Here is a 24,822-nt window from a genome sequence, read left to right on the forward strand (position 1 = left end):
GACGGGCTACGCACTTGGCTTGCCTTAAGACTCTAATGCTTCCTCTGTTTTCTAGTCCCAAATGCTTTTTATTATCACTTTCTAACTCTAAAATCTCTTTCTAATTAAAGTTTCATATTGTAAACAAGGTTTTTTTGGGTTAAATAAAATTTTAAATCCATTCAAAACAGAAAATAAAAAAAAAATAAGCGAAAGTAAAGAGAATGAGAGAATGATAAAATAGAATACTTTTAGTGTACAAAAAGAATCCGGTATATTCACTTAGTGCATGAAGTATTTTGCATCTGAGTTTGCTTCATTGACAACTTACGAAATTATTTACTAAATGATGCAATGTACACCAGATGTTTCATCAAAAAATTGTGAGTTTTGTCTGAAGACAAGTGTTGTTGATTATGAGTCGTGTTGTCGCGGTAAACAAGGTGGTGCGGTGATAAGACCGAGTTGCTTTTTCCGGTGGGATGTGTATCCTTATGCTGGAGCTTTTGAGAATATTACATTGCTACCGTCTCCACCACAGTCTTTCACCTCAGCCACCGCAATCTTTGACTCCTCCTCCGGTTAGCGATCAGGCAAATACAACCATCAAAGGTAATTTCCTTCATATGATTTGAAACAAGAATCTGTTGAAAGCTTATAATTGAATCACTCATTTGCAATGCGACTTATGCAGATGGAAAATCAATTTCGACATGGATTATTGTGGCAATTGTTGTCCCTATCATCGTTATCTTGGTTTTGCTCATTGTAGTATTCAAGTGGATTGTAGGAGAAGGAAATCATATAAAAAACATGGATTATTGTGGCAGATGGAAAATCAATTTCGACATGGATTTTGCATCATGATAAATGTCTGGTATTTCCTATTTGGTATCTCCTAATACATCCTGTTTGGTATCCCCTATTTCATGATAAATGTCTTTTGAAATAGTTATACTCTAGTAATGATAATGTTTCAACATATGAAAATACCGTTTTCGAAAACGTTGTCTAATTAAGATCTACATTAACATGAAAAAGAAAAAAAATTATTCAAACAGTACGTTCTATTACTTATCATATGAAGGTTGAAATAATGCTATTTTATTTTCTAGTAATACATAAAGGGAAGCAACTCATAATGAAAATAAACCTTTAATTGAATAATAACTGAATTCGAAAATGAAATTTTCACGATCTATCTTTACTTTGCTCGTCAAACTCTTCGGAGAAATGACAGGCGTAGGTCTAGTTTGTAGAAGTAATCAAGAACACAAAACAAAAGAATAACTCTCTTTTATTACTTAGGAAACTCTCTCAAAACCTAAGCCTCTCTCAATCACTTCTCAAACTCTCTAAAACCGCACAAGTCATATCACAACTCGATATGTCCTTATATGACAAACCCTATGACCTAATCATATCTCAATTAGGAAAATACAAAGATCCTTCTAGATAACTCCTAGAGGATTTACATTTATCTTCTCATAAAACCAAAGACTTGCGGTTTAAGTAATCCTCCGGTTAAGCTTCTCTCAAGCTTAAACCAACAATCCCCCTTAAGCTTGAGATCCTTATTCACCACATCTTGCACACCTATAAGCTCCCTCATTTCCTTGAACTTAATCTTCCCAAGGGCCTTTGTTAAGATGTCTGCTCTCTGTTCATTCCCCGGCACATGCTCTACCTCTATCAAGCCGTTTTCGACACATTCTCGTATGAAGTGATATCGTCGATGGATGTGCTTGCTGCGACCATGAAACACAGGGTTCTTAGTGAGTGCAATAGCTGATTTATTGTCGATCCTTATAACAACCTTCTCACTCAAAGTTCCCGTGATCTCGCTTAGTATATCCTGCAACCAAATAGCTTGTTTCGCAGCTTCGGTTCCTCCCATGAACTCTGCTTCACAAGACGACATTGCCATAGTTTCTTGCTTCTGTGAACACCAAGATATAGGACTTTCTCCTAAATAAAACACATGACCAGCTGTACTCCTCCCATCATCTTGATCTACATCATGACTACTATCACTGTACCCTATTAACTTTGGTATACTAGTACACCGGTTGTAAGTTAGGCCAAGATTGGTAGTTCCTTTTAGGTATCTAAGGCACTGTTTCATTGCAGTCTCATGTGACTCCTAGGACTCTGCATATATAGGCTCAAAACTCCCACACAGTATGACAAGTCTGGTCTAGTGTGTAACAAGTATCTGAAGCAACCCACATTGCGTCTAAAAACCGTAGCATCAACTTCTTTCTCCTTTTCAGCTTTTGACAATTTCAATCCTGCTTCCATGGGAATATGAACTGAATTACAATCTCTCATTCCGGCTTCCTCCAAGATCTTAAGAGCATAACGACTCTGATTCAATACTATCCCCTCCTGATGCTGCATTAGCTCAATTCCAAGATAATAAGTCAACTTCCCGAGGTCACTCATTTCAAAATTTGAAGACATTTCTCCTTTAAATTTGTTGATGACTTCAAGACTTGTCCCTGTAACAAATAGGTCATCCACATACACTGCTATAATAAGGAGATGTCCCTTAACTTCTTTGCGATAGACTGATGGTTCCTTTGAACATTTTGTAAAATGTAGATCAACAAGGATGTGATTTAGCTTGTTGTTCCAAGCTCTTGGCGCTTGCCTTAGACCGTACAATGCTTTGTTTAGTCTATAAACCTTATCTTCACTTCCTTTAACTTCAAATCCTTCTGGTTGATAAACATAAACAGTTTCCTTGAGTTCTCCGTGTAGAAAAGCCGTTTTAACATCAAGATGGTGGATCTCCCACCCATGTGCTGCTGCGAGATCAATAAGGAGTCTGATTGTTTCAATTCGTGCCACTGGAGCGAATACCTCTTCAAAGTCTACTCCATATTTTTGTACATACCCTTTTGCAACAAGACGGGCCTTGTACTTATTAATACTCCCATCAGAATTTCTCTTGAGTTTGAATACCCATTTTAAGCCAATTGGCTTTGTTCCTACTGGCAAGTCAACAAGGTCCCAAGTTTTGAACCTTTCAATAGAACTTAGCTCATCTTCACAAGCGCTTGTCCACTCTTTAAACTGTTTTGCTTCATGAAAGTTTCTTGGTTCATTATTCAGACACATAAGCAATGTTTCTCCTTCTCCTTCTGCAAGTAGGACGTAGTCTTGAAGATATTTAGGTTTATTAATCTGTCTCTGAGTTCTTCTTAAAACGGGTGAATGAGGATCACTTGTTCCTGCAGCCTCATGTTCTGTTTCCTGACCATGCCCTGTTTCGGTACTCTGCTCTTCTTCAGACTCATCATGTTCAATCTCTTCCAGATTTTGTCCTCTTTCTCCAATGTGTTCAGTCTCTCCATGTGTTTCAACAGTCTGTTCTGTTTCTCGAAGTCCATGATTTCCGAAAGCTTCAAACGTAATCTTAAAGCTTCCATCACTGTTTTGCTCTGTATCATTATGTTTCCAGCTCCATCCCTTTGTTTCATCAAACACGACATCACGACTAACTACTATTTTTCTTGCTTGAGGATCGAGTAATCGATAAGCTTTGGATCCAGGTTCTATTCCTAGGTGAATAAGAACACGTGACCTGTCATCTAATTTCTTCAAGTGATGTTTATCCACCTTTGCATACGCAGCACATCCAAAGACTCGAATATGACTGATTGCTGGCTTCTTGTCTCGAAAACATTCATAAGGAGTTTTATCCTTTAAAGCTCGTGTTGTAACTATGTTTAAGAGATAGGTAGAATGCCTAATAGCTTCTCCCCATAGGTAATTTGGCATGTGCATATGTTTTAAAATACTTCTCGTCATCTCCATCAAAGTTCTATTCCGTCTTTCAACAACTCCATTTTGCTGTGGAGTATACGGAGCAGTGAGATGCCTTTTGATGCCAGATTCTTCACAAAAAATGTTGAACTCATGAGAAACAAACTCTCCTCCTCTGTCTGTTCTTAGAGTTTGAATTCTTGCTTCAGATTCTTTCTCAACAAGGTTCTTGAAGTTTTTAAACTTTTGGAAAGCATCTCCCTTTTCTTTTAACAAAACTGTCCACACGTATCGAGAATAATCATCTATTAGCACGAAGATGTACCTATTTCCAGCACTGGTACTTGGCGTTATTGGTCCACAGAGATCACCATGTATGAGTTCCAGCTTTTTAGTTGCTCTGTAAGTAGATTCTTGTGGGAATGCTGCTCTGGTTTGCTTTCCAAGCAAGCATGAACCACAAATTTCTTTTTCAAGAACAAACGTTGAAGCTCCTTGAACCAATTCCTTGTCTATCATGGCTTTTATGGTCTCTAGACTTACATGTCCCATTCTTGCATGCCATAGGCTTGATTCACTCACAGTTGTCAGATATAAGCAAGTGTTGTCCTTTAAACCCATTTTAACCTTGTATAAACGATTCTTGGACCTCTCTGCTTTTACAAGTAACTTTCCATCACGATCATGCATTGTCAAGTAGCCATCTTTCAGTCTTATGTCACATCCTGATTCTGTAGCCTGTCCTAGACTTATTATATTGCTCTTCAGATCAGGTATGAAGTAAACATCGGTCATTACTCTTGATCTTCCGTTTAGGTCTATGAATGCAATCGTCCCCTTTCCTTTAATATCAATGCGTGAGTCGTCTCCAAATCTTACCTTCCTAGTAACAGAGTAATCAAGCTTATCAAAGTATCTTCTATCACCTGTCATCTGGTTGCTAGCTCCATTATCAAGGTACCACACGTTTTCTCCATCAATGTTTGTCTCAAACTTGCTAGGAACGCAACTTTTCTCATTTAAGTAAACAATTTCATGCATCATAAGTTCATCTGCGACTTGAGTATCCTTTTGTTCATTCTCTTGTGCTTGCAATTTTAGTAAGCGGTCAGGACAGTTTGAGGCATAGTGACCGATCTTATCACATCTATAACATGTTATTTGTGATGAATCTCGACCACCATAACGTCCTCGTCCTCTTCCTCTGTAAAAGTTTCTGCCTCCACGTCCTCTGCCCCTGTATTCATTGTTGTAATCTCGGTTTGAGTAGCTGTTTTGAGAATCCATATTGGTGTACAACAGCTTGCTTTGATCCTCATGTGAATCTTCTTCTTCGATGACACGTTCTTCATAGACCTTAAGACGTCCAACTATATCGTCTAAAGTTGTAGTATTAAGATCTAATACTTGTTCTAAAGCAGCCACAATATGGATATATTTTTTCCGAGGAATACTTTTCAAAAATTTCTTAACCAATCTTGATTCTTCAATGTTTACACCTAGGGCAGATGATTTTGATGATATCTCAGATAACTTTCCTGCAAAGTCATCAATCTTCTCAGTATCCTTCATCTTGAGGCGGTCAAATTCAACCATAAGAGTTTGTAACCTAGCATCCTTGACCCTGTCTGCTCCCACATGCCTTGCTTTAATCGAATCCCATACCTTCTTAGTTGTGTTAAGTTCTCCTATTTGTAGTACTAGGGCTTCAGGAATCGACTGGAAAAGCAAAGCAGTGGCTACATCGTTCTTCTCCACATCAATCGGGTTTGATGGTGTTTCTATAACCTCCCAAGCTTTATGAACTTTGAGTGCTGACCTCATTCTTATGGCCCATACCGTATAATTTGTTGCGTTTAGCATAGGACATTTAATTGAGGAAGATCCTCCTCCTTCTTTGCCTTTTTTGGTCACGGGAATAATATCCCCCATAGCTTCTTCTCGATCTCAAAAAAAAACTCTCACAAAGCTCTGATACCAAATCTAGTTTGTAGAAGTAATCAAGAACACAAAACAAAAGAATAACTCTCTTTTATTACTTAGGAAACTCTCTCAAAACCTAAGCCTCTCTCAATCACTTCTCAAACTCTCTAAAACCGCACAAGTCATATCACAACTCGATATGTCCTTATATAACAAACCCTATGACCTAATCATATCTCAATTAGGAAAATACAAAGATCCTTCTAGATAACTCCTAGAGGATTTACATTTATCTTCTCATAAAACCAAAGACTTGCGGTTTAAGTAATCCTCCGGTTAAGCTTCTCTCAAGCTTAAACCAACAGTAGGCAGTTGCGAGAGCAAATGTAAATATCTGAGGTTACATTTATCTTCAAGCTGATAGGGTACATGCAACGCGACTCACACATCCTGCAAAATGGACGTGATACACTATTATTGAGAACCACCTCATATGATAATCTGCTGCTAACCACCATTGTGCTTCTTGGCATGAACCCTGCAAAGTCTCCCAGCACGCACTTTGTATGCAAACTAGCTCGGTGATCTTTACACGTGTAGAACCATGTACTTGGATTCGTTTCTTTCTCACAAATGTCACACCAGTATTTGCCGCTTGCCTTTTCGCCATAGCATAGTGAGAGAGGATGATCGTTTACTCTATGTTTTACCACTTGTGGTAACGTGGCGCAATGGAAGCATAAGACAAATCCACAACCACTTTCAATGCACGTAAGCACAGGAGATGCCGAGTTGTTGCAACCATTGCATTTTTTTCCTTCTACTGATGGAATGTAATATAAGGGATGATGGGGATGGCTTGGATGGACAAACGGCTCCGAAACTGAACCGCAAAGAACATCCAACTTCACATCCCCACACTGGTACATGAAACCATTGGACATTCTATGACAAGCATCACAGGCAAAGAAATCAGCAGCCCCGTTTGTAACTAAAGTAATCCGTTCATTGTGAAGCACATGCCACTTCTTTCTAGGAGATTTAGCACAACTTTCGTGAAGAATGAAATCACAATCGATACAGCCATAGAAGGATTGAAGACAAATGGGATGGGTACAAGCGCTGCACCGCTTATTTTCCTCCCAGAAAAGACCATTAATGTGAAATCTCAGGTAATGCTCACTGTGGCTGAAATGTTGTATTGTGTTGTCATCTATTACCACATATGGCTCTATATCTTCTATCTCTTCAGGCACTCCTTCGAGTTCTTTCCCGTTCCAAACATCCTTTCTAGTAGCACATTTCGAATGAGCAACATAGCCTGGACACCTCTGACAAGAAAACCCACCCCAAGTCCAATCCACTTTCCGGCGACAAACTCCACATACAGAATTCACAACACCTAGAACAGAAGTGCGTGAAACACGGTGGTCATGCCGATTGATGTTTATGAGGCGTGGAAGGGCAAGACACTCTTGATGTATCATGAAATCACAATGAACACATATGTAAGGGCTTCGATCTCCACTCAACCCACAAGCATTACATGTAAAAGAATCAAGTCTTGGGCGAAAGACGAGTTGGTGATCGTGAACTTTCAAATCCAGAATAGATTGTGGTGGTGGGTTTAAAACACAACGCATATCCAAGCTAAAGTTACAAGCAGAACAATGATAAAACAATCTATCATCAATCTTTCTTGAGCAAAGACGACAAGTTCCATCAGAATAGAACGGTGGTTGACCTGTGTGGAGCTTAAGAGGGTGTAAAGGATGGTAAGAGTGGTTTACCTCTAACGGGTGTTTTGCCTCCGGCTGATTCCATACACAATCGACATGGAAGGCTAAACCCCATTTATGACATTTGTAAGGAAACTCAAAACCAGGCTTCCCACATTTGTTGGCATCACAGTTGAACTCGATCACCTCTTTGAGAAGGGTGAGCTTGTGGGGATGCGTTTCGGAAATCTCAATAACGTCTGGTGGTGGGTACTTGGCACAGTAGAGATCCACGTCGAAGTCACAGATCTTACAACGATAGCATAGATTCACGATGCTCTTGCCGCATGAATCACATATGTTGCCTGGTTTACTTTGAAGCTGAAGAGTGTGAATGGAGTGGGATGGGTGTTCGATAGATGCCGAGTCGCCACATTTCTTGTGAACAAAGAAGTCACATATTTTGCAGTAATAGCCATCACTGATAGCTTCGAAGCATCCACAACAATCACCTTTCCGCAGATCATTCCAAGGCGTCATAGGATGCTCGTGGATCAACTGTAGTGACACTCCCTCAGATTCCAAGGTCGTCTACTACAAGATTGAGAAGAAGAAGAATAAGTTGAATCTGTGATCTCGAAATGCTATATATGCTTCTTTCAATTCTCTTTCTCCTCTACTCAAAACTCTTATCTTTATGGTAAAAGTGATCCATTTGAAAATACTCCCTCTGTTTCACAAAGAGTGTCATTTTAGAGTTTTGCACACAGATTAAGAAAACATTAAATTTTTTGTTTTTTCTAAACAAAAACATCATTAACTATATACCTAAACATAATCTGCCCAATAGTAAAACAATCTGCAGAATACTAATAGTCATAAAACATAAAAAATCATTAAATTTTGCATTGAAAACCTAAAACGACACTCTTTGTGAAACAAAAGGAAAACCTTAAAACGACACTCTTTATGAAACGGAGGGAGTATATATTAAATATTTAAATCAAATAAACTAAATAAGGAAAATGTTTTACAAGTTTTTTAATTAAATAAAATGCAAAATGTCAGCATCATACAGCAAGAAAATCCTTCTCTTCTATCTATACTAGTATTTTTACAGTCATTTTGGTGACGGGTGGGTAAAAATGTTTCCGGGTTATTTGGATATCCGACCCATTTACAAATTTTACTCATAAAAGGTTTGTTGGGTCGGGTTATATTTAATCCAACTCATACACCGGATATTCCATATTTAATAATTTAGATATTTAGAAGATTTGATTAAGATTTAGAATTATGATTCTCCTATCATCTTTGTTTGATTTGTTTTTAACTGTTTTGAATCATCATATAATACATAAAGTAAAAAAAAAATCAATTTTTTTCTGCATATACTGTGATTCGAAATTTTAAAAACGGACATATATTATCCAATTGACGAAAATGTGTGTTCAACGTTCTACATCGATTAAAATATTTAGACAATGATTCAAAATCATATCATAAATAAGATCAACATTAATAAAATAAATGAGTTTTTTGGCCAGACGGGTTTGGCGGGATGGGTTTTTGAATCAATAATAATAAAAAGATTAAAATATCATTAATTCGCCGCTTCAATACGGATTAAATCTTTAATTTTTTTTAATACCACCAATATTAGACATATTAAATCAGTCTCATTTATAAAAGATTGTATAAAACCAAAAATTGTCCCATGGTATAATGTTACTTAACAAAAATTGTAAAATATAAAATAAAAATATCTTAGAAAATGATACAATTTGCAAACTTTTATATATAATAAATAATCGTTAAATTTTAAAAATTACTTCTTTTAGAAAACAAATCACAGGACCTATTAAGAAATTACGGAACGGATTATATTTCAGAACGGGTTTATATGGCGGACGAATTTGAATCAATATTTATAAATATCATTAACATGCCGCTTTAATACGGATTAAATCCTCAATTTATTAATAATTGTCTCGTGGACTCGTGGTATACCGTTACTTAATAACAATTGTAAACTATAATATAAATAAATACTTTATAAGAAGATACAATTTATAAAATATTTTTATACTAACTTTAAAAATAAATCATCCCGCGTTGTACCGCGGGTTAAAATCTAGTAGTAATGCAAAATGTCAGCATCATCTACTAGCCCTAAGACCAATTATCCGGGATCCGCTCCGATCCGCTCCAAAAAACAGGATATCCGAGTGGGGCGGATCCAGATTCGGATAATGAAAAAGCGGATCCGGCCAGATCCGGATAATAGAAAAATTAAAGCCGGATATCCGGATTCAGGATATTTTATATTATAATAATATTTTTAAATATTTTATTACTATTATTTAAATTTTATTAATAATTTTTATTATTTTTATATAATAAGAATACTTTTTATAATATTTATAATTATTTATGTTAAATTATTTGTTTTTAAATATTTTTCTTTAATTTTATATTGATAAAAAAGAATTTATATAAAAAAAAACCGGATCCGGATATCCGGCTATTTTTACAGATAACCTAAATCCGGATATCCGGGTGGAGCGGATCCGGATAATGAAAAGCCGGATCCGGATCCAGCCCAGCCCTATCATCTACAACTTTTTTTTGATGAAATTTTGAATTTAGTAATCAGCAGAAAAGATGTAAACCATAATTTAGGCAAACGTAGAAAGTAATACGGAGATGAGAAACAGAGCACCAATCACAAATAATAGTAAGTTCAGTTTTGTTGTGTTTGTAGCTTTGTTGAGATCACCGTTTATGAATGTGACCTGCAATTTTTTATGAAGATAAAGAATCCTTCTGAAGCAATCACTTCGATGACCTTGTATCGTATCATCCCAATATATATTGTACCTTACCATTGCAATGTCTGCATGAACATCCATGTATTATACCATTAGCTAATGGCATATTGAATAGACGAAAGAAAATAAAATGAAAGCAAATTAATAGACGAAATAGGAACCAATAGAAGGTTTTGTTGGGCATAAACTCGTTGATGTATCCGACACAAATTTAATAGACAAAACTCATATTGAAGTGAAGACGTCATCAAAATCGTCAGAACAAGATGAAGTGGAGTTCAAGATCAAGTGTAACTTCATCTCCTGTTTACACAACGAATAGCTGAGTAGTAAAATCTTGAAACCCAGTTATATAGATTGGCCATCAATGGAGTCTAGTACCATCAAATGTCCTCATTGCAAGGACACCATTAATGGAAAGCAAAACAGCTTGACGCGCGCACACACAATGGCGGTGTACATTTCGATCTTACACGATGAGATAATGGCACACAAATATCCAAATCTCGAATCTGTCAAAAGGTAAAAAATTTGGAGATGGGCATATTCTGGAGTAGGAGAGGCAAGAGGAGAAAAAAAGGGTTATGAAGACGGTGAAGTAAATGGTGTTAGTGACAGTCGGGACAGTCATGCACTCATGCTTTACGAGGAAAGAGAGAGACGATAATAGATAATGGAATGTGTCTAGTGCCACTAACTTGTGTCTATCTATCCATGTATGTACTTCCCTACTTGGCCGTGTTCCAACTGCATTGGATCATGTATGGTCGACAAACATAAAGATACGAATGTTGAAAACTACAAAGAGAATATTGTTGACAAAGACGAGTAGATAATAATTGATAAAGATGGTGCATTAAAATAAAGTTCAATAAGAGAAAGAGACAATTGATATATGCCCATAACCAAAGTGATAAGCTTTATCCGACTTAACTATACGGTTAATCAACTGTTAAAAGTGAAACCCAGTTCGAATTCAGACCCAAAACTCTAAACATATAAGGTTAAAAGTTGGAAACCATTTACTCTGGTTTCTTGAAGGGTTCAGGATTGTTGTCAGCGTTCGAGTCATTGGTCTTCAAGGCATCGTCTTTTGGTTTCTCAGTTTCACGAGGACTGGTCAAATTCTTCTCAACATCCTCCTTCTCTGTGCATTGGGCAGGTTTTTCTGTGACTATTGTCAGAGTTGATACCTCATCCCTTGAGGCATACCAGGAATAGCCACAGTCAACACACTCCAGCTAGATGCAAAAACAGAATCAAAATGTGATTACTAGGATCCATAGATTTATTTGCACAGTAAGAGAAGAAGATCATGATGTTATAATTTATATAATGTCCCTGACTCGTATACACACACTACCATCTCTTTCTTATGTCGGTTTTAGCAAATTGTATTTATCCAAGGATAGATTATGTATTAAGGAAAAGCATAAAAACCTGATAGCGATCTCCATGCCCAGCTTGGATGACATCTCTCAGGCCAACCTTTAATTGATTGCATCTCGAGCATCTTACAGAAGTCATCTGCTTACGGAACATACACACGACATAGTCATAGACATTCCCTAACTGGAATCCAACAAGCTAAATGAAAACTTCAATTTTCAGAAATTAAAAGACCTGCATTCGATCCGCATCATCAGGCTCCTTCTTTGTTGTTTCGTCAGCAGTTAGACCCTCCTGAATCCCAGAAAAACCTCACTCTTTAGTCATTTTAACAGGTAAGATATACTCATTAATATTTGCTTACTATGGAACACAGCAAAATTCAGAAGAGATCTGAAATGGAATCTATGCAAGTGAAATTAAGGAAAGAAGACTGAAGACAAAAAGGGGAGAGAATTTGGCTGCCATTATGTAACATAACAAGTTCTTCACCTTTAACTCAGTGGGTGACATGTTCAAAATCTTTGCAGGCTCTAACTCGCCATTGAGCAGTCGTCTAGCCAGCAGTGCAGTGTTCTGCAGACAAAACAAAAATGAAATTACTATTAGATACTTAGAAAAAAACTCTAAAGTGATGTTTACGGCAAACTGAGAATCTCCACAAAGGCTCACAAATATAGACAAGCATATTATTGTTTGGATGTGAAGTCCAGTAATAAACCATTCATAAGGCATTCAAGTTTTACCATGTCTTATTAGATTCATATATCAACTGTCTTAAAAAGGAGCATACATGCACAAACATTCCAGTATGGTCAAAGAATCAAGAGTAGAAAATTAGGGGAAAATAGTAATGTAATAGCATGAATGCAGATTCTATAACCTTGAGATTGAAAACCAGTGTCCTCATCTTTTGGTTATATTTCTGAAAATCCGATGCAAGAGAAGCATGTGAAGCATTCTCAAGAGCACACACTGGAGGAACAGCAGCATCTGGCCAGAGAAATTTTTCATCCTGTCAATCAGTTTAAACAAAAGAGTTATTCCAGCAATTACTGAATTCTAAATTATAATTAGATAACCAGCATGTAATTTGGTCAATTTTGGTAGGAGGAAATGTGAAAGATGACGGTATGAAGGGGGGGAATATTTCGCGTGATAAAAGTGATTGGAACATTTAGCTAGGACCTTTCCATTTTCCGGCTTTGTATTTTTCCCATCCTGCTCAAGATGAGATCCATCTGAACCCACCTTTGCTTCGTCGCCAGCCTGCTTGTTCTCAGGGATATAACATATGTGATGGACTGCCTCCAGAAGCTTCCCCAAACACTTGTCACGATGAGCATCACCTGTTAGTGAATCAAACTTCTCTAAGATAGCATAATGCTCTGATGAAATACCCGCACCACTTCCGGGAGTTTCAGCCTTTAAAGAGGAGTCTTCCTCCCTTCTAACATCCACAGGACTTATGTTCGCTTTCCGAAAAGATCTTTTGGCCTTCGACACATTCTCCTGGTCAACAAACATTTCCTCAGATTCAAGGTCCGGAAGATCACCCAATACCGACATGGTCTTGTCGACAAGAACGTCGATTTCATGTTGTTTTGAGTCTTCATAGTCTTTGTCAGTCAGCTTCCACAGCTTCTTTTCAACAGTATCATAGACCTTCCGTACAATAAATCCAGGGTTATTTTTGCGTTTCGGAAGTTGTTTATGGGCCGGGACAAAATAAACAACACATCTGTGCATCACAGATTCTGCTGGCACTTCATCACGATGGAAACTGTAGAACAGTTCTCGTGTATCACTTGATTGCCAGTTTCCACCACCCCTTTTCTCTGCTTCTTCGGGGCGATAAAACCACTGTCCCAGAATCATCATACTTCCATCTTTAGTTTGGGTAATATCCTATCAAAGAAGCATATGTCATTATTTCAAAGCGGATGATACAACAAAAACCAAAAAAAGTGAATACAGAATCTAAAACACCAGTACCTTAATAATTGCAACATATGGTTTTTGACTTTTGTCCTCAGGAACCAGCAGCACCGGATCCTCCTACACAAAAAGATATTATAAGAGAGACTAAAAGTAAATGGTCTCTAAGTTCTCAAGCATTAACTCAACCAGACACTATATGAACACTCATGACAAACATGTATACGATCCTAACCATTCAGATGCAAGAGATATCATTATGTAAAAGAAAAACTTCCAAAGTCTCTAAGCACTGTATAGTCAGAAACATTCCTATGACACATCGATGAGTGTCCAACAAATGACAACAACCAGAAGAGTATAAGACCAGTTATTAATCTATCTCTAATTCCCTACATCATCTTAGATTGTTAATAAACAACAACCGTGAAAACCCAGTAAACCCAAAGAGTTGATACATTCTAATGTCAAAGAGACATCAAAGTTCCTCAAAACCCTAGATTTCAATGTCCATAACAATGTAATAACAACAAGCAATGCAGACTAAATTACGAACAAATTCTCAATTCCAAATCTACAATCTCAATTTGATCACAACAATCAAACTCCACCAAAATCAAAAACCCTAAAGATAAACAAAACTCACCAGATCATAAGTGTTACCATCATACGCAAATTGCTTGAAATGAGTTCGTTTCCCTTTTCCTTTACCCGTAACAGTAACCGATTCACCAAGAGGACACGCATCATCAGGCTTCTCTTCTTCTTCTTCCTCTTCTTCACCCTCCGGTGGCGTTCCTTCCTCCTCCTCCTCCTCTTCCTCCGCCATATCCTCATCATCATCCTCCTCCTTCTTCCCCTTTCTCTTCCTCTTCCTCTCCGCTTCCTTCTCTTCAAAATCTTCGTATAGCTTCACCGTCTTTCGCTTTCTCCGTTTGCCCAAAGTTTCCTCAGGACTCGCTGAGTTTCTTCCCTTAGACCTAGTAATCGGTACATCGTCTTCTTCATCACTCGACACTTGAGCAAATCGCCGAGACAACACCATTGTTTGTTTCCTCTCCGATAAATCGGAAAACGAATTTAGTAAATATTTGTATCAAAAAAATTGGATCTTTTTAATAATATGAGAAATGGTTTTTCTGCGTCTGCCTATTTATAATGTTTTCACTCATCTCTTTTCTTTTACCAATTTAATGAAAAAATTTGTTTACAACTTTGTCTATTTCATAAATTAGTCTCTTTTTTGTTTATAAGGTTTTTACTAGTAAACTAGATTTTAACCCGCGGTACACCGTGTGATGATTTAATTTTAAAGTTGTATAAAATATTTTGTAAATTGTATCTCCTTATAACATATTTATTTATATTATAGTTTACAATTGTTATTAAGTAACGGTATACCACGAGTCCACGAGATAATTATTAATAAACTGAGGATTTAACCCGTATTAAAGCGGTATATAAATATTGATTCAAATTCGTCCGCCATATAAATCATTTCCGAAATATAACTCGTTCCATAATTTCTTAATCCGTCCTGTGATTTGTATTAAAAAAAAAAGGATTAAATCCGTATTGAAGCGGCGGATTAATGATATTTTAATCTTTTTATTATTGTTGATTCAAAAACCCGTCCCGCCAAAAAACTCATTTATTTTATTAATGTTCTTATTTATGATATGATTCTGAATCATTGTCTAAATATTTTAATCGATGTAGAACGTTGAACACACATTTTCGTCAATTGGATAATATATGACCGTTTTTAAAATTTCGAATCACAGTATATGCAGAAAAGAAATTGATTTTTTTTTTACTTTATGTATTATATGATGATTCAAAACAGTTAAAAACAAATCAAACAAAGATGATAGGAGAATCATAATTATAAATCTTAATCAAATCTTCTAAAAATCTAAATTATTAAATATGGAATATCCGGTGTATGAGTTGGGTTAAATATAACCCGACCCAACAAATTTTTTATGAAGGAATTTTTAAAATAGGTCGGATATCCGATATACCCGAAAGCTTTTTTACCCACCCGTCACAAAAAGTGCTGCGATTATACTAGTATAGATTAGATAAATATCAGGCATAATTTTTTCACACGTAAATTTCATTGTTAGTATTAGGCCTGGGCGTTTGGGTAAATGGTTCGGTTCTAGAACCGAACCATTCGGTTCTTAGTATTTTGGTTCCGAAATTTTAGAACCATATTGGAACCAATCAAAATCGGTTCGATTCTTCTACAGTTCGGTTCGGTTCGGGTAATAAATTTTGAAACCAAATTATTTCGGGTATTTTTGGAACCGAGAAAACAAAACAATCATAATACAATATTCAAATGCAATTAGGTAAGTATGCAATCACATATTAGTAAGCATACCTTTACAAATCCAAAAAATATTCGAAACTTGGAAAGTGTTATGTCAAAAGACACCCAAAGTTTCAAAGATACCGAAAAACACAAGTTTTTAAAACACCAAAATAACCCGAAGTTTAAATCTGTTTCAGATTACAATCTTCTGCTTCTTCTTCTCTCCAAAGATTGTATCAAAAAACACCACAAAATCTGAAATAAAATTTGAATCACAGAGAATAGAACTAGAGAAAGGGAAAAAATGACCTGAATAGATAGTCCATCACCATCTCCTTAACAAAACGTAAGTCAGCTTAATTCCCTTCGCAGCCAAACTCAAACTCTAAACATCAAAACAGACAATAATTAAGACACTTAGACTACACAGATTTACAAGTATTCAAGAAAATTGACAAGAGATATTACATTTCTCAAGCTTGTCTTGATCTTCAATCTCAGATATTACAAGGTTTCTCTTTAGGTTTATGAAATATATATAGTGGGTTGTTGGGCTTGGGTTTAGGTTTAGGTTTGTATGGATTTGGGCTTTGGAATATATAAATATAGGTAAATGGATTATATTTTTCGGGTACCCATTTGGATCTCGGTTCTTACCCGAACCGAACCAATACCCATGGATCTGAAATTCAAGATCCAATCGATATTTTTATTAGAACCAGAACCGAACCATACCCATCAATTTTGGTTCGGTTCTATGTGGATCCATATTTGTGCACAGGTCTAGTTAGTATATTCCACAAATTTTTTACGCACCTAAATTTCATTGTTATTTTATTTCGTGGGTAAATATTATTACTTATTTATCTTATTGTTTTTTTTTGTGTGTAAACATATATTTTCATTGCTTCTTTGCCTCACTTTCTTTTTTCTTTTTTTTTTTTCCTTAATTATCCTTCTTTTTTTGCATGTTAAATGATTAATGTGAATATTGGCTCTAAATAAGCTACTTTATATAAAGTAATTTGAAATATTTAATAATTGTAAATTTTTTATTATAATTAATAATAAAAATAAAATAAATCATAAAATATTTTTGCAAATTTTTCTAAAAAATATCTAAAATTTTATAACAAATTTTGTTATACTTTATTTAGCTTACATTATTTTTCTTATAAAATGAATATGAAATTTCTCATAGAAAATTAAATAAATGGGAATACAGTACTTATATATATATATATATATATATATATTAGCATATATTTAATCTAATGTTCACAGTCAGGTTTTTTGGTTTTGTTTTCATCAAATGTATTAAAAATGATTTACATACTAAATTTATCCACTAACTGAAATTGATGATTAAAATTAATTGTTTGTGATATTAGTTAAAAGAATTAAGTAGCTTGCCAGAAATGGAACTAAAGCTTTGTGATTTTCCAATCCCTTATAAATTAATTGAGAAGCATTATTAATAAAAAACCTTGCCCCTCCGTGTGATTTACAAGATTGCCACGCTGACGTGTCGTGTTCACAGAATTTTATGATTTAAACAATTAGTTATCCAAATATTACTAAATTAGTTACAAATGTGCCATGATATTCTAATTATTTCGTTAATTAACATTAAACATCAGTAATACAAATATCATATCTCCATCTATACATAAAGGATTCGTGTAGTATATATATATATTAAATTGATCTAAGATCTATATTTTTAAATCGAGACTAATATATATATATATATATATATATATATATATATATATATTAGCATATATTTAATCTAATGTTATACTAACATATATATAATCTAATGTTAGCGTATATTCATGTAAATTAATATATTAGAATATATTTTTGTAACTTTTATAAGTGTAAATTTTGTTAGGTTCATAAATCCAAACTACATTTATAAAATTAATTCTCAAAACTAAATCCTAACTAAATCTATCATAATAACAACAATAAGTTAATTTTCAAATTTTGAAGGCAATCCAAATTTTTAAAATTAAACGGAAACCCTACACAAAATATTTCTCTATAAATATATTCCCTGATATCATCTTCATCCTCTCAAATTTACCGAGCACACATCTTCTTAGTTTTCGAGCAATCTAATTTTTTAAAATCTTCATCAACTCTTTTACAAAGATGTGTATGTATTTGTTATTTAAGTTACAAAAGAAATTGTCGTCTTCAATAATTTTACGGATAAAACGAATTCCGAGACAAAAAATCGATGATTGGAATATAAGACGATTTTTAACATGTTTCATAATACACTAACAAATTTCAGATTCTGGATAATAATACAATAATTTTTGTAACTAAAACTACAATGCACTTTTTTAATTGTCATTTCAGCCCGCACATAGTGCGGGTAAATTATCTAGTATAAAATATTAGGAGAGAACATTGATTCATTGAATGAATGATTTGGGATAATCGATCACTTATAAATTTGTGTCATTTGTAGTTTAGATTTTTGATAAATTGTTGACTTATTATATAGGGGCTTTTGCAAAAATGCCACTTTTTCAATGCCACTTTTCAAAAATACCCCCTTTTTAAAACTTTATAAAAAATGCTCTTAAAAATATAAGATTTACCCAAATATGTATGTAATATTATTAAAACATACACAAACTACATTTCTATGTATCTAAAATCTTATAAATACTTTATAAATACATTATAAATGCATTTTAAATACCTTTAAAAACCTTTAAAATATCTTGTAAAACCTTTGAAAAACCTTAAAAATCCTTTAAAATAACTTGTAAAACCTTTAAAAACACCTTATAAAACCTTATAAATTCTTGGATCGAGTCTTCAAGTAGTAGTTACAATCCATAAGTACCTTATAAACCTAATAAAACTTTATAAAAATTTCAGATTTAAAAAGGGGCATTTTTGAAAATGGACATCTAAAAGGGGCATTTTTGAACACCAAAAGAGGTATTTTTAACAATTTCCCTATTATATATGTGTATGTCTTTAGATTGCAACTTATCTTGTATCAAAACCTTAAAGAGCAAAACAAACAAAGGCTATGAAGATGTAAAAGACTCTCTCTTTTATTAGTATGGAAACTGACTCAAAACCATACATTCATAACCCTAAACACACAAAGCTCTCATATCTCCTAATGTCATAACTTGACCTCTATTTATAGGAGAATACAATTCCTAACCCTAATAGAAATTACAACATATTAGATATATTAGATAACTCCTAATACAATCTAATCTTTATCTCAAAATATCTAAACTCTCCTTTTAAAACTAGAGACTTTTATCTCAAGTTATCTTCACAATCTTCAAGCTTATACAACAATCTCCCCCTTAAGCTTGAAGTTTATTTTCTTCACATCTTGAACTCCTATGAGATCTCTCATCTCTTTAAATCTGATTCTTCCGAGGGCTTTCGTGAGTATGTCTGCTTTCTGAATTTCTCCGAGAACATGCTCTACTTCAACCAAATCATTTTGAATGCACTCCCGAATGAAATGATACCTTTTGTGGATGTGTTTGCTACGGCCATGAAACACTGGGTTCCTAGTTAGAGCTATTGCTGACTTATTGTCAATAAGAATCAAAACCTTTTCACTATACTTCTCTGTAACTTCTTGTAAGAGTTCTTGGAGCCAAATAGCTTGTTTAGCAGCTTCAGTAGCAGCCATAAATTCAGCTTCACATGATGAAAGTGCAACAGTTTCTTGTTTTTGTGAACACCATGTAATGGGACAGTCATTAAGATAGAAAATGTGACCAGTAGTGCTTCTGCCATCATCTTCATCTACATTATGACTGCTGTCACTAAATCCTATTAGTTCTGTCTTGTTTCCTCTGTTAAAGCAAAGTCCATAAGATTGAGTTCCCTGTAAGTATCTGAGAACTTGTTTCAGAGCGGCTCCATGAGACTCTTTTGGCTCGTGCATGTACCTGCTCAAAACTCCAACGCAATAAGATAGGTCTGGTCTTGTATGGAGTAAATATCTAAGACATCCAATACTTCTTCTATATTCTTTCTCATCAATTCTCTTTTCTTCTGGAGCTTTACTTAACTTCAGATTTGCACACATTGGTACCTGTACTGCATTACATTCTCCAAAACCAGTTTCTTCAAGAATTTTCTTTGCATACCTTTCTTGATTCAATAGAATACCATTCTCAGTTTGAGTAACTTCAATTCCAAGATAATAGGTGAGCTTTCCTAGATCACTCATTTCAAATTTTCCTGCCATTCCCTTCTTGAACTCTAGTATCATCTCTAAGTTGGATCCTGTGACAAGTAAGTCATCAACATAGACTGCTATAACAAGGAGCTCTTCTTGTTCCCTTTTCTGATAAATGGATGGCTCTTTTGAACATTTAACAAAACCCAATTCTATGAGAATTGTATTCAGTTTTGTGTTCCAGGCTCTAGGAGCTTGTTTAAGACCATATAGTGCTTTGTTCAATTTGTACACCTTGTTCTGACTTCCTTCTACTACAAAACCTTCTGGTTGTGTGACGTAGACTACCTCTTTCAATTCTCCATGAAGAAATGCCGTTTTCACATCAAGATGATGTACTTCCCAGCCGTAGGAAGCAGCTAGAGCAACAATGAAACGTATGGTTTCAAGACGTGCTACAGGTGCGAAGACTTCATCAAAGTCAATGCCATGTCTCTGCACATATCCCTTAGCTACTAGTCTTGCTTTATACTTATTTATGCTTCCATCAGCGTTTCTCTTGATCTTAAAAACCCATTTTAGGCCTATTGGCTTTGCATCTATAGGAAGATCTACTAGATCCCATGTTCTGTTTTTTTCTATAGAGGTGATCTCTTCTACACATGCATCTATCCATTCTTTAGATTCTTTTGCTTCACTGTAATCCCATGGCTCTTCATTGATAACCAGTAGCAGTCTTTCACTTTCATACTCTGCTAATAAGACATAGTCTTCTAGATAGCCTGGTTTCTTTGTTTCTCTTCCTGACCTTCTGAGTGTTGGTCCTGTTTGTTGTTGTTCTCTTGTTTCATCATCTTCAGAGTTTCCAATAGTTGAGATATGTTCTTCTTCTGGTTCATTATTCTTATCAACTTCATCATTCTCTGTTTCTGTTTCAGTAGTATTTTCTCTTATGCCATTGTTCCCAAATTCTCCAAAGCTTATCTCAAAGTTTGTATCCTTCTCAACATTATTCCACTTCCAGCTTGTTTCCTCATCGAATATAACATCTCTGCTTACTATTATCTTTTGCTTTGTTGGATCAAACAATCGATACGCTTTTGATCCTGGCTCAGTTCCTAAATGCACTAGCATTTTTGATCGATCATCAAGCTTCTTCAGATGAGCCGGTTCTGTTTTTGCATAGCCTATACAGCCAAAGACTCGTATATGTTCTATATTTGGTTTTTTTCCTTTGAATGCTTCGTAGGGAGTCTGGTGTATCAGTGTTCTTGTTGATACTCTGTTTATGATGTATGTTGCATGTCTGACTGCTTCCCCCCACAAGTAATTTGGGACATTCATGTGTTTTAAAATGCTTCTGGTCATTCCCATTAATGTTCTGTTTCTCCTCTCGACGACCCCGTTTTGTTGGGGAGAATATGGTGCAGTTAGGTGTCTTTGTATACCAGAGTCATTACAAAATGCTTGAAATTCAGCCGAAAGAAATTCACCACCTCTGTCAGTTCGAAATGTCTTGATAGTGGTCTTGGTTTCTTGTTCAACAGATGCTTTAAAACTTTTAAATTTTCTGAAGGCTTCACCTTTTTCTCTCAGTAGAAGTGTCCACATGTATCGTGAGTAATCATCAATTAAAACAAAGATGTATCGATTCTTTGATGGTGTAGGAGGTGTGATGGGTCCACAGAGGTCCCCATGAATGAGATCCAAAACACTTTCTGCTCTGAAAGAAGTTGCTTTGGGAAAAGATTTTCTTGTTTGCTTTCCAAGTAGACAAGAGGAACATATTTCTTTCTCTACTTTGATTTGTGGGATCCCAAAGACAAGTTCTTTCTCCACCATTGTTTTTAAGGTCTCTGTTCCAATATGTCCTAGCCTGGCATGCCACTTGCATTTTGATATCCCAATTTGTATGCTCTTATTGTTTTCAACTTCTAAATTTACCTTGTAGAGTCGATTTCTAGACCTTAGTGCTTTAACCAAAAGCTTGCCATCTTTGTCATAAAGAGTAAGATTATCGCCTTTCATTCTGACATCACAGCCTGACTCAGTGGCTTGACCTAAACTCACAATGTTACTTCTTAAGTCTGGGATGTAGTAGACATCATGTAGAATTCTTCTTTCTCCATTCTTTGCAACGAACGTTATTGAGCCCTTTCCTTTGATATCGATTCGAGAATCATCACCAAATCTGACTTTGCCAGTAAATGATTCATCAAGTTTAGAAAAATAAGCTAGTATACCTGTCATATGGTTGCTGGCACCATTATCTAAGTACCAAATGTTCTCATTGTCTGAACTGGTTTCAAACTTATTTGGTACACAGTTTTTTTCATTCAAATACACAACATCATGCATCATTAGAGCATCAGCTACTTGTGTGTCACCATTCTTTGAAGCATTGGCTTCTTGTGTTTCTTGAAGTTTAAGCAGTCTGTCAGGGCAATCTGATGCATAGTGACCTAGCTTATCACATCTATAACATGTTATTTTGCTTGTATCTCTGTTCTGTTGGTAACCATTGTTTTGAGGACAACCAGAACGACCTCTTCCTCTTCCTCGTCTGCCGCCTTGTCCTCTTCCTCTGTTTGTGTACCATGGTTGTGTCTCAGAACTGACATACATTAGTTTTCCTTGATCTTCTTGATTATCTTCTTCATCGCAGATTCTTTCCTCATACGCTTTTATCCTTCCAACTATATCTTCAAACGTAGTGTTGTTTAAATCAAGAACTTGTTCAAGTGCGGCTATTATATGTATGTACCTTTTCCTAGGTAATCCGTTTAGAAACTTCTTTACAAGCTTTGGTTCTTCGATGTCATGTCCAAGAGATTCAGATTTTGTAGACAGTTCTGAGATTCTACCAGCAAAGTCATCAATCTTCTCACTTTCTTTCATCTTTATTCTCTCAAACTCACCCATTAGGGTTTGTAATCTTGCATCTTTAACCCTATCAGCTCCTAGATTCCTAGATTTAATTGCATCCCATATCTTCTTTGCAGTGTTTAGTTTCCCGACTTGCAGTGTTAATGCTTCAGGGATAGATTGCAGAAGAAGAGCACTAGCCATGTTGTTCTTGTCAATATCCTCTGATCCAGGTTCTATAGCCTCCCAAACTTTATGAACTTTGAGTGCCATAGTCATACGTATAGTCCAAAACGTGTAATTTGTAGGATTTAACATCGGGCACTTAATAGAAGAGGAACCTCCTCCTTCTTTGGTAGTCGCGGGAATCAAGTCTCCCATGTTTCCTTATGGATCACCTTCTCGTGATCGTTCTCTGTTATCAACTCTGTTTTCTCGTGATCGTGATCTCAAGCTCTGATACCAATTCTTGTATCAAAACCTTAAAGAGCAAAACAAACAAAGGCTATGAAGATGTAAAAGACTCTCTCTTTTATTAGTATGGAAACTGACTCAAAACCATACATTCATAACCCTAAACACACAAAGCTCTCATATCTCCTAATGTCATAACTTGACCTCTATTTATAGGAGAATACAATTCCTAACCCTAATAGAAATTACAACATATTAGATATATTAGATAACTCCTAATACAATCTAATCTTTATCTCAAAATATCTAAACTCTCCTTTTAAAACTAGAGACTTTTATCTCAAGTTATCTTCACAATCTTCAAGCTTATACAACAACTTAAATAATTTAGAGTTACTTCTAGGCTTAGTCTATTAGCCGAAGCATGTCTCTCGCTGCTGATATTCCCTATCTTGAGTGGGATGCGATTTCAAAAATGATTCACAACTATGAAAAATAAAAAAGCTAAGGAGAGGCATTTTCATGGATGCTTACTCCAAAAGATTCTGATTTCTTTCATCAAAATTATTGTGCTTCTATATCTGGATTCCCTGATTGTTTTTCACCAATTCGATTTAGATTTTTAAATGAGGTAAATCCTCTAACAAGTCATGTTGTGTGTAACAGCATCATGTTTGAACCCCTGTTCTATAAATCCCCGCCTAACCCGATTACTCCCCGATTAATCGCTAGACCCACCATATCTGTCTCGATTAATGACTAATCTCTTAAAGAAATCAGTCACCCGATTACTTTCCGCCTAATCCGATTACTTCCCGCCTAATCCGATTATTCCCTTCCTAATCTTACACACCCCGATTATTTTTAGATTGCTAGTATAAAAAACTTTTTATTTTTGTTATTCAATCATTTGAATGGGAGTTTCTAATGTTTTAAAGTAACTTATGTTCAAATTTTAATAAAAATCATAAATTTGTAATAAAAATTATAAAAAATTGTCTCAAAAATACATTTTTATATGTTTAATGCAATTTTGAAAATAATATTATATTAATATGTTTCAAAAATATTAAAATAACCCTAAAACTAATCCCCGATTAATTTCCGATTTTAATCTGATTTTTCGATTAATCGCTACGCCATGTCGACCGTCTAACTAGCGCCAAACGATTTTTCAAACAATGATCCTAAACTACAATTAATGGGCCTGAACCTCACTGGGCCGACATTCTGCTTTTTAAAAAGTGATACGTGTTGTCTTAAAAGACACGTGACTTTAAAGATTCAAGAGACGTGGCAAAACAGTAATCTCCTCTCTTGTACCGCCATTTCAACGTAGAAAAATCTTTTCCGTAGACAACTCCGATATTTGACACGTGTATGTTTATTCACCGTGATATAAATTAAACGAGAAATATCTGGATTATTTGTGAATTATTATATCCACATACACAAATATTAAATCAAGCAATAAATATAATCGAAGAA

At 35.2% G+C, this 24,822-nt stretch overlaps 2 protein-coding genes across 3 annotated transcripts; both read right to left on the bottom strand.

The window, feature by feature from the left end:
- Positions 1 to 1,258: 1,258 nt before the first annotated feature.
- Positions 1,259 to 10,303, bottom strand: LOC110227424. Its single transcript, XM_021021518.1, has 3 exons — positions 10,277 to 10,303; positions 6,033 to 7,982; positions 1,259 to 1,526 (listed from the first exon to the last, which is right to left on the bottom strand). The coding sequence occupies exons 1-3, from the start codon at positions 10,301 to 10,303 to the stop codon at positions 1,521 to 1,523; spliced, it is 1,983 nt and encodes a 660-aa protein (XP_020877177.1). The 3' UTR covers positions 1,259 to 1,520.
- Positions 10,304 to 11,051: 748 nt separating this feature from the next.
- On the bottom strand, positions 11,052 to 14,670 carry LOC9308670. Of its 2 annotated transcripts, none has more exons than XM_021022965.1 (8): positions 14,196 to 14,670; positions 13,607 to 13,669; positions 12,863 to 13,519; positions 12,495 to 12,626; positions 12,104 to 12,187; positions 11,846 to 11,905; positions 11,663 to 11,749; positions 11,052 to 11,463 (listed from the first exon to the last, which is right to left on the bottom strand). In XM_021022965.1, exons 1-8 carry the CDS (start codon positions 14,592 to 14,594, stop codon positions 11,245 to 11,247), a joined length of 1,701 nt encoding a protein of 566 aa, XP_020878624.1. In that variant the 5' UTR covers positions 14,595 to 14,670; the 3' UTR covers positions 11,052 to 11,244. The 2 variants fall into 2 exon arrangements, with proteins under 2 accessions (XP_020878624.1, XP_002874697.1); XM_002874651.2 differs by having other exon boundaries at positions 12,800 to 13,519.
- Between the last annotated feature and the right edge of the window lie 10,152 nt (positions 14,671 to 24,822).

Source organism: Arabidopsis lyrata (genome assembly GCF_000004255.2).
Source record: "Arabidopsis lyrata subsp. lyrata unplaced genomic scaffold ARALYscaffold_6, whole genome shotgun sequence".
Lineage (NCBI taxonomy): Eukaryota > Viridiplantae > Streptophyta > Magnoliopsida > Brassicales > Brassicaceae > Arabidopsis > Arabidopsis lyrata.

What these genes read in the sequence shown, in the direction of transcription:
- LOC9308670 (XM_002874651.2), bottom strand. Translation starts at nt 14,594, where the DNA reads ATGGTGTTGTCTCGGCGATTTGCTCAAGTGTCGAGTGATGAAGAAGAC. An exon ending in ATGGTAACACTTATGATCTG is followed by an intron (nt 13,670 to 14,195) that starts GTGAGTTTTGTT and finishes CTTTTTGTGTAG; the next exon opens with GAGGATCCGGTGCTGCTGGT. An exon ending in TGTCACCCACTGAGTTAAAG is followed by an intron (nt 11,906 to 12,103) that starts GTGAAGAACTTG and finishes TCTGGGATTCAG; the next exon opens with GAGGGTCTAACTGCTGACGA.
- LOC110227424 (XM_021021518.1), bottom strand. Translation starts at nt 10,303, where the DNA reads ATGGATGTTCATGCAGACATTGCAATG. An exon ending in TTCATGCAGACATTGCAATG is followed by an intron (nt 7,983 to 10,276) that starts GTAAGGTACAAT and finishes ATCTTGTAGTAG; the next exon opens with ACGACCTTGGAATCTGAGGG.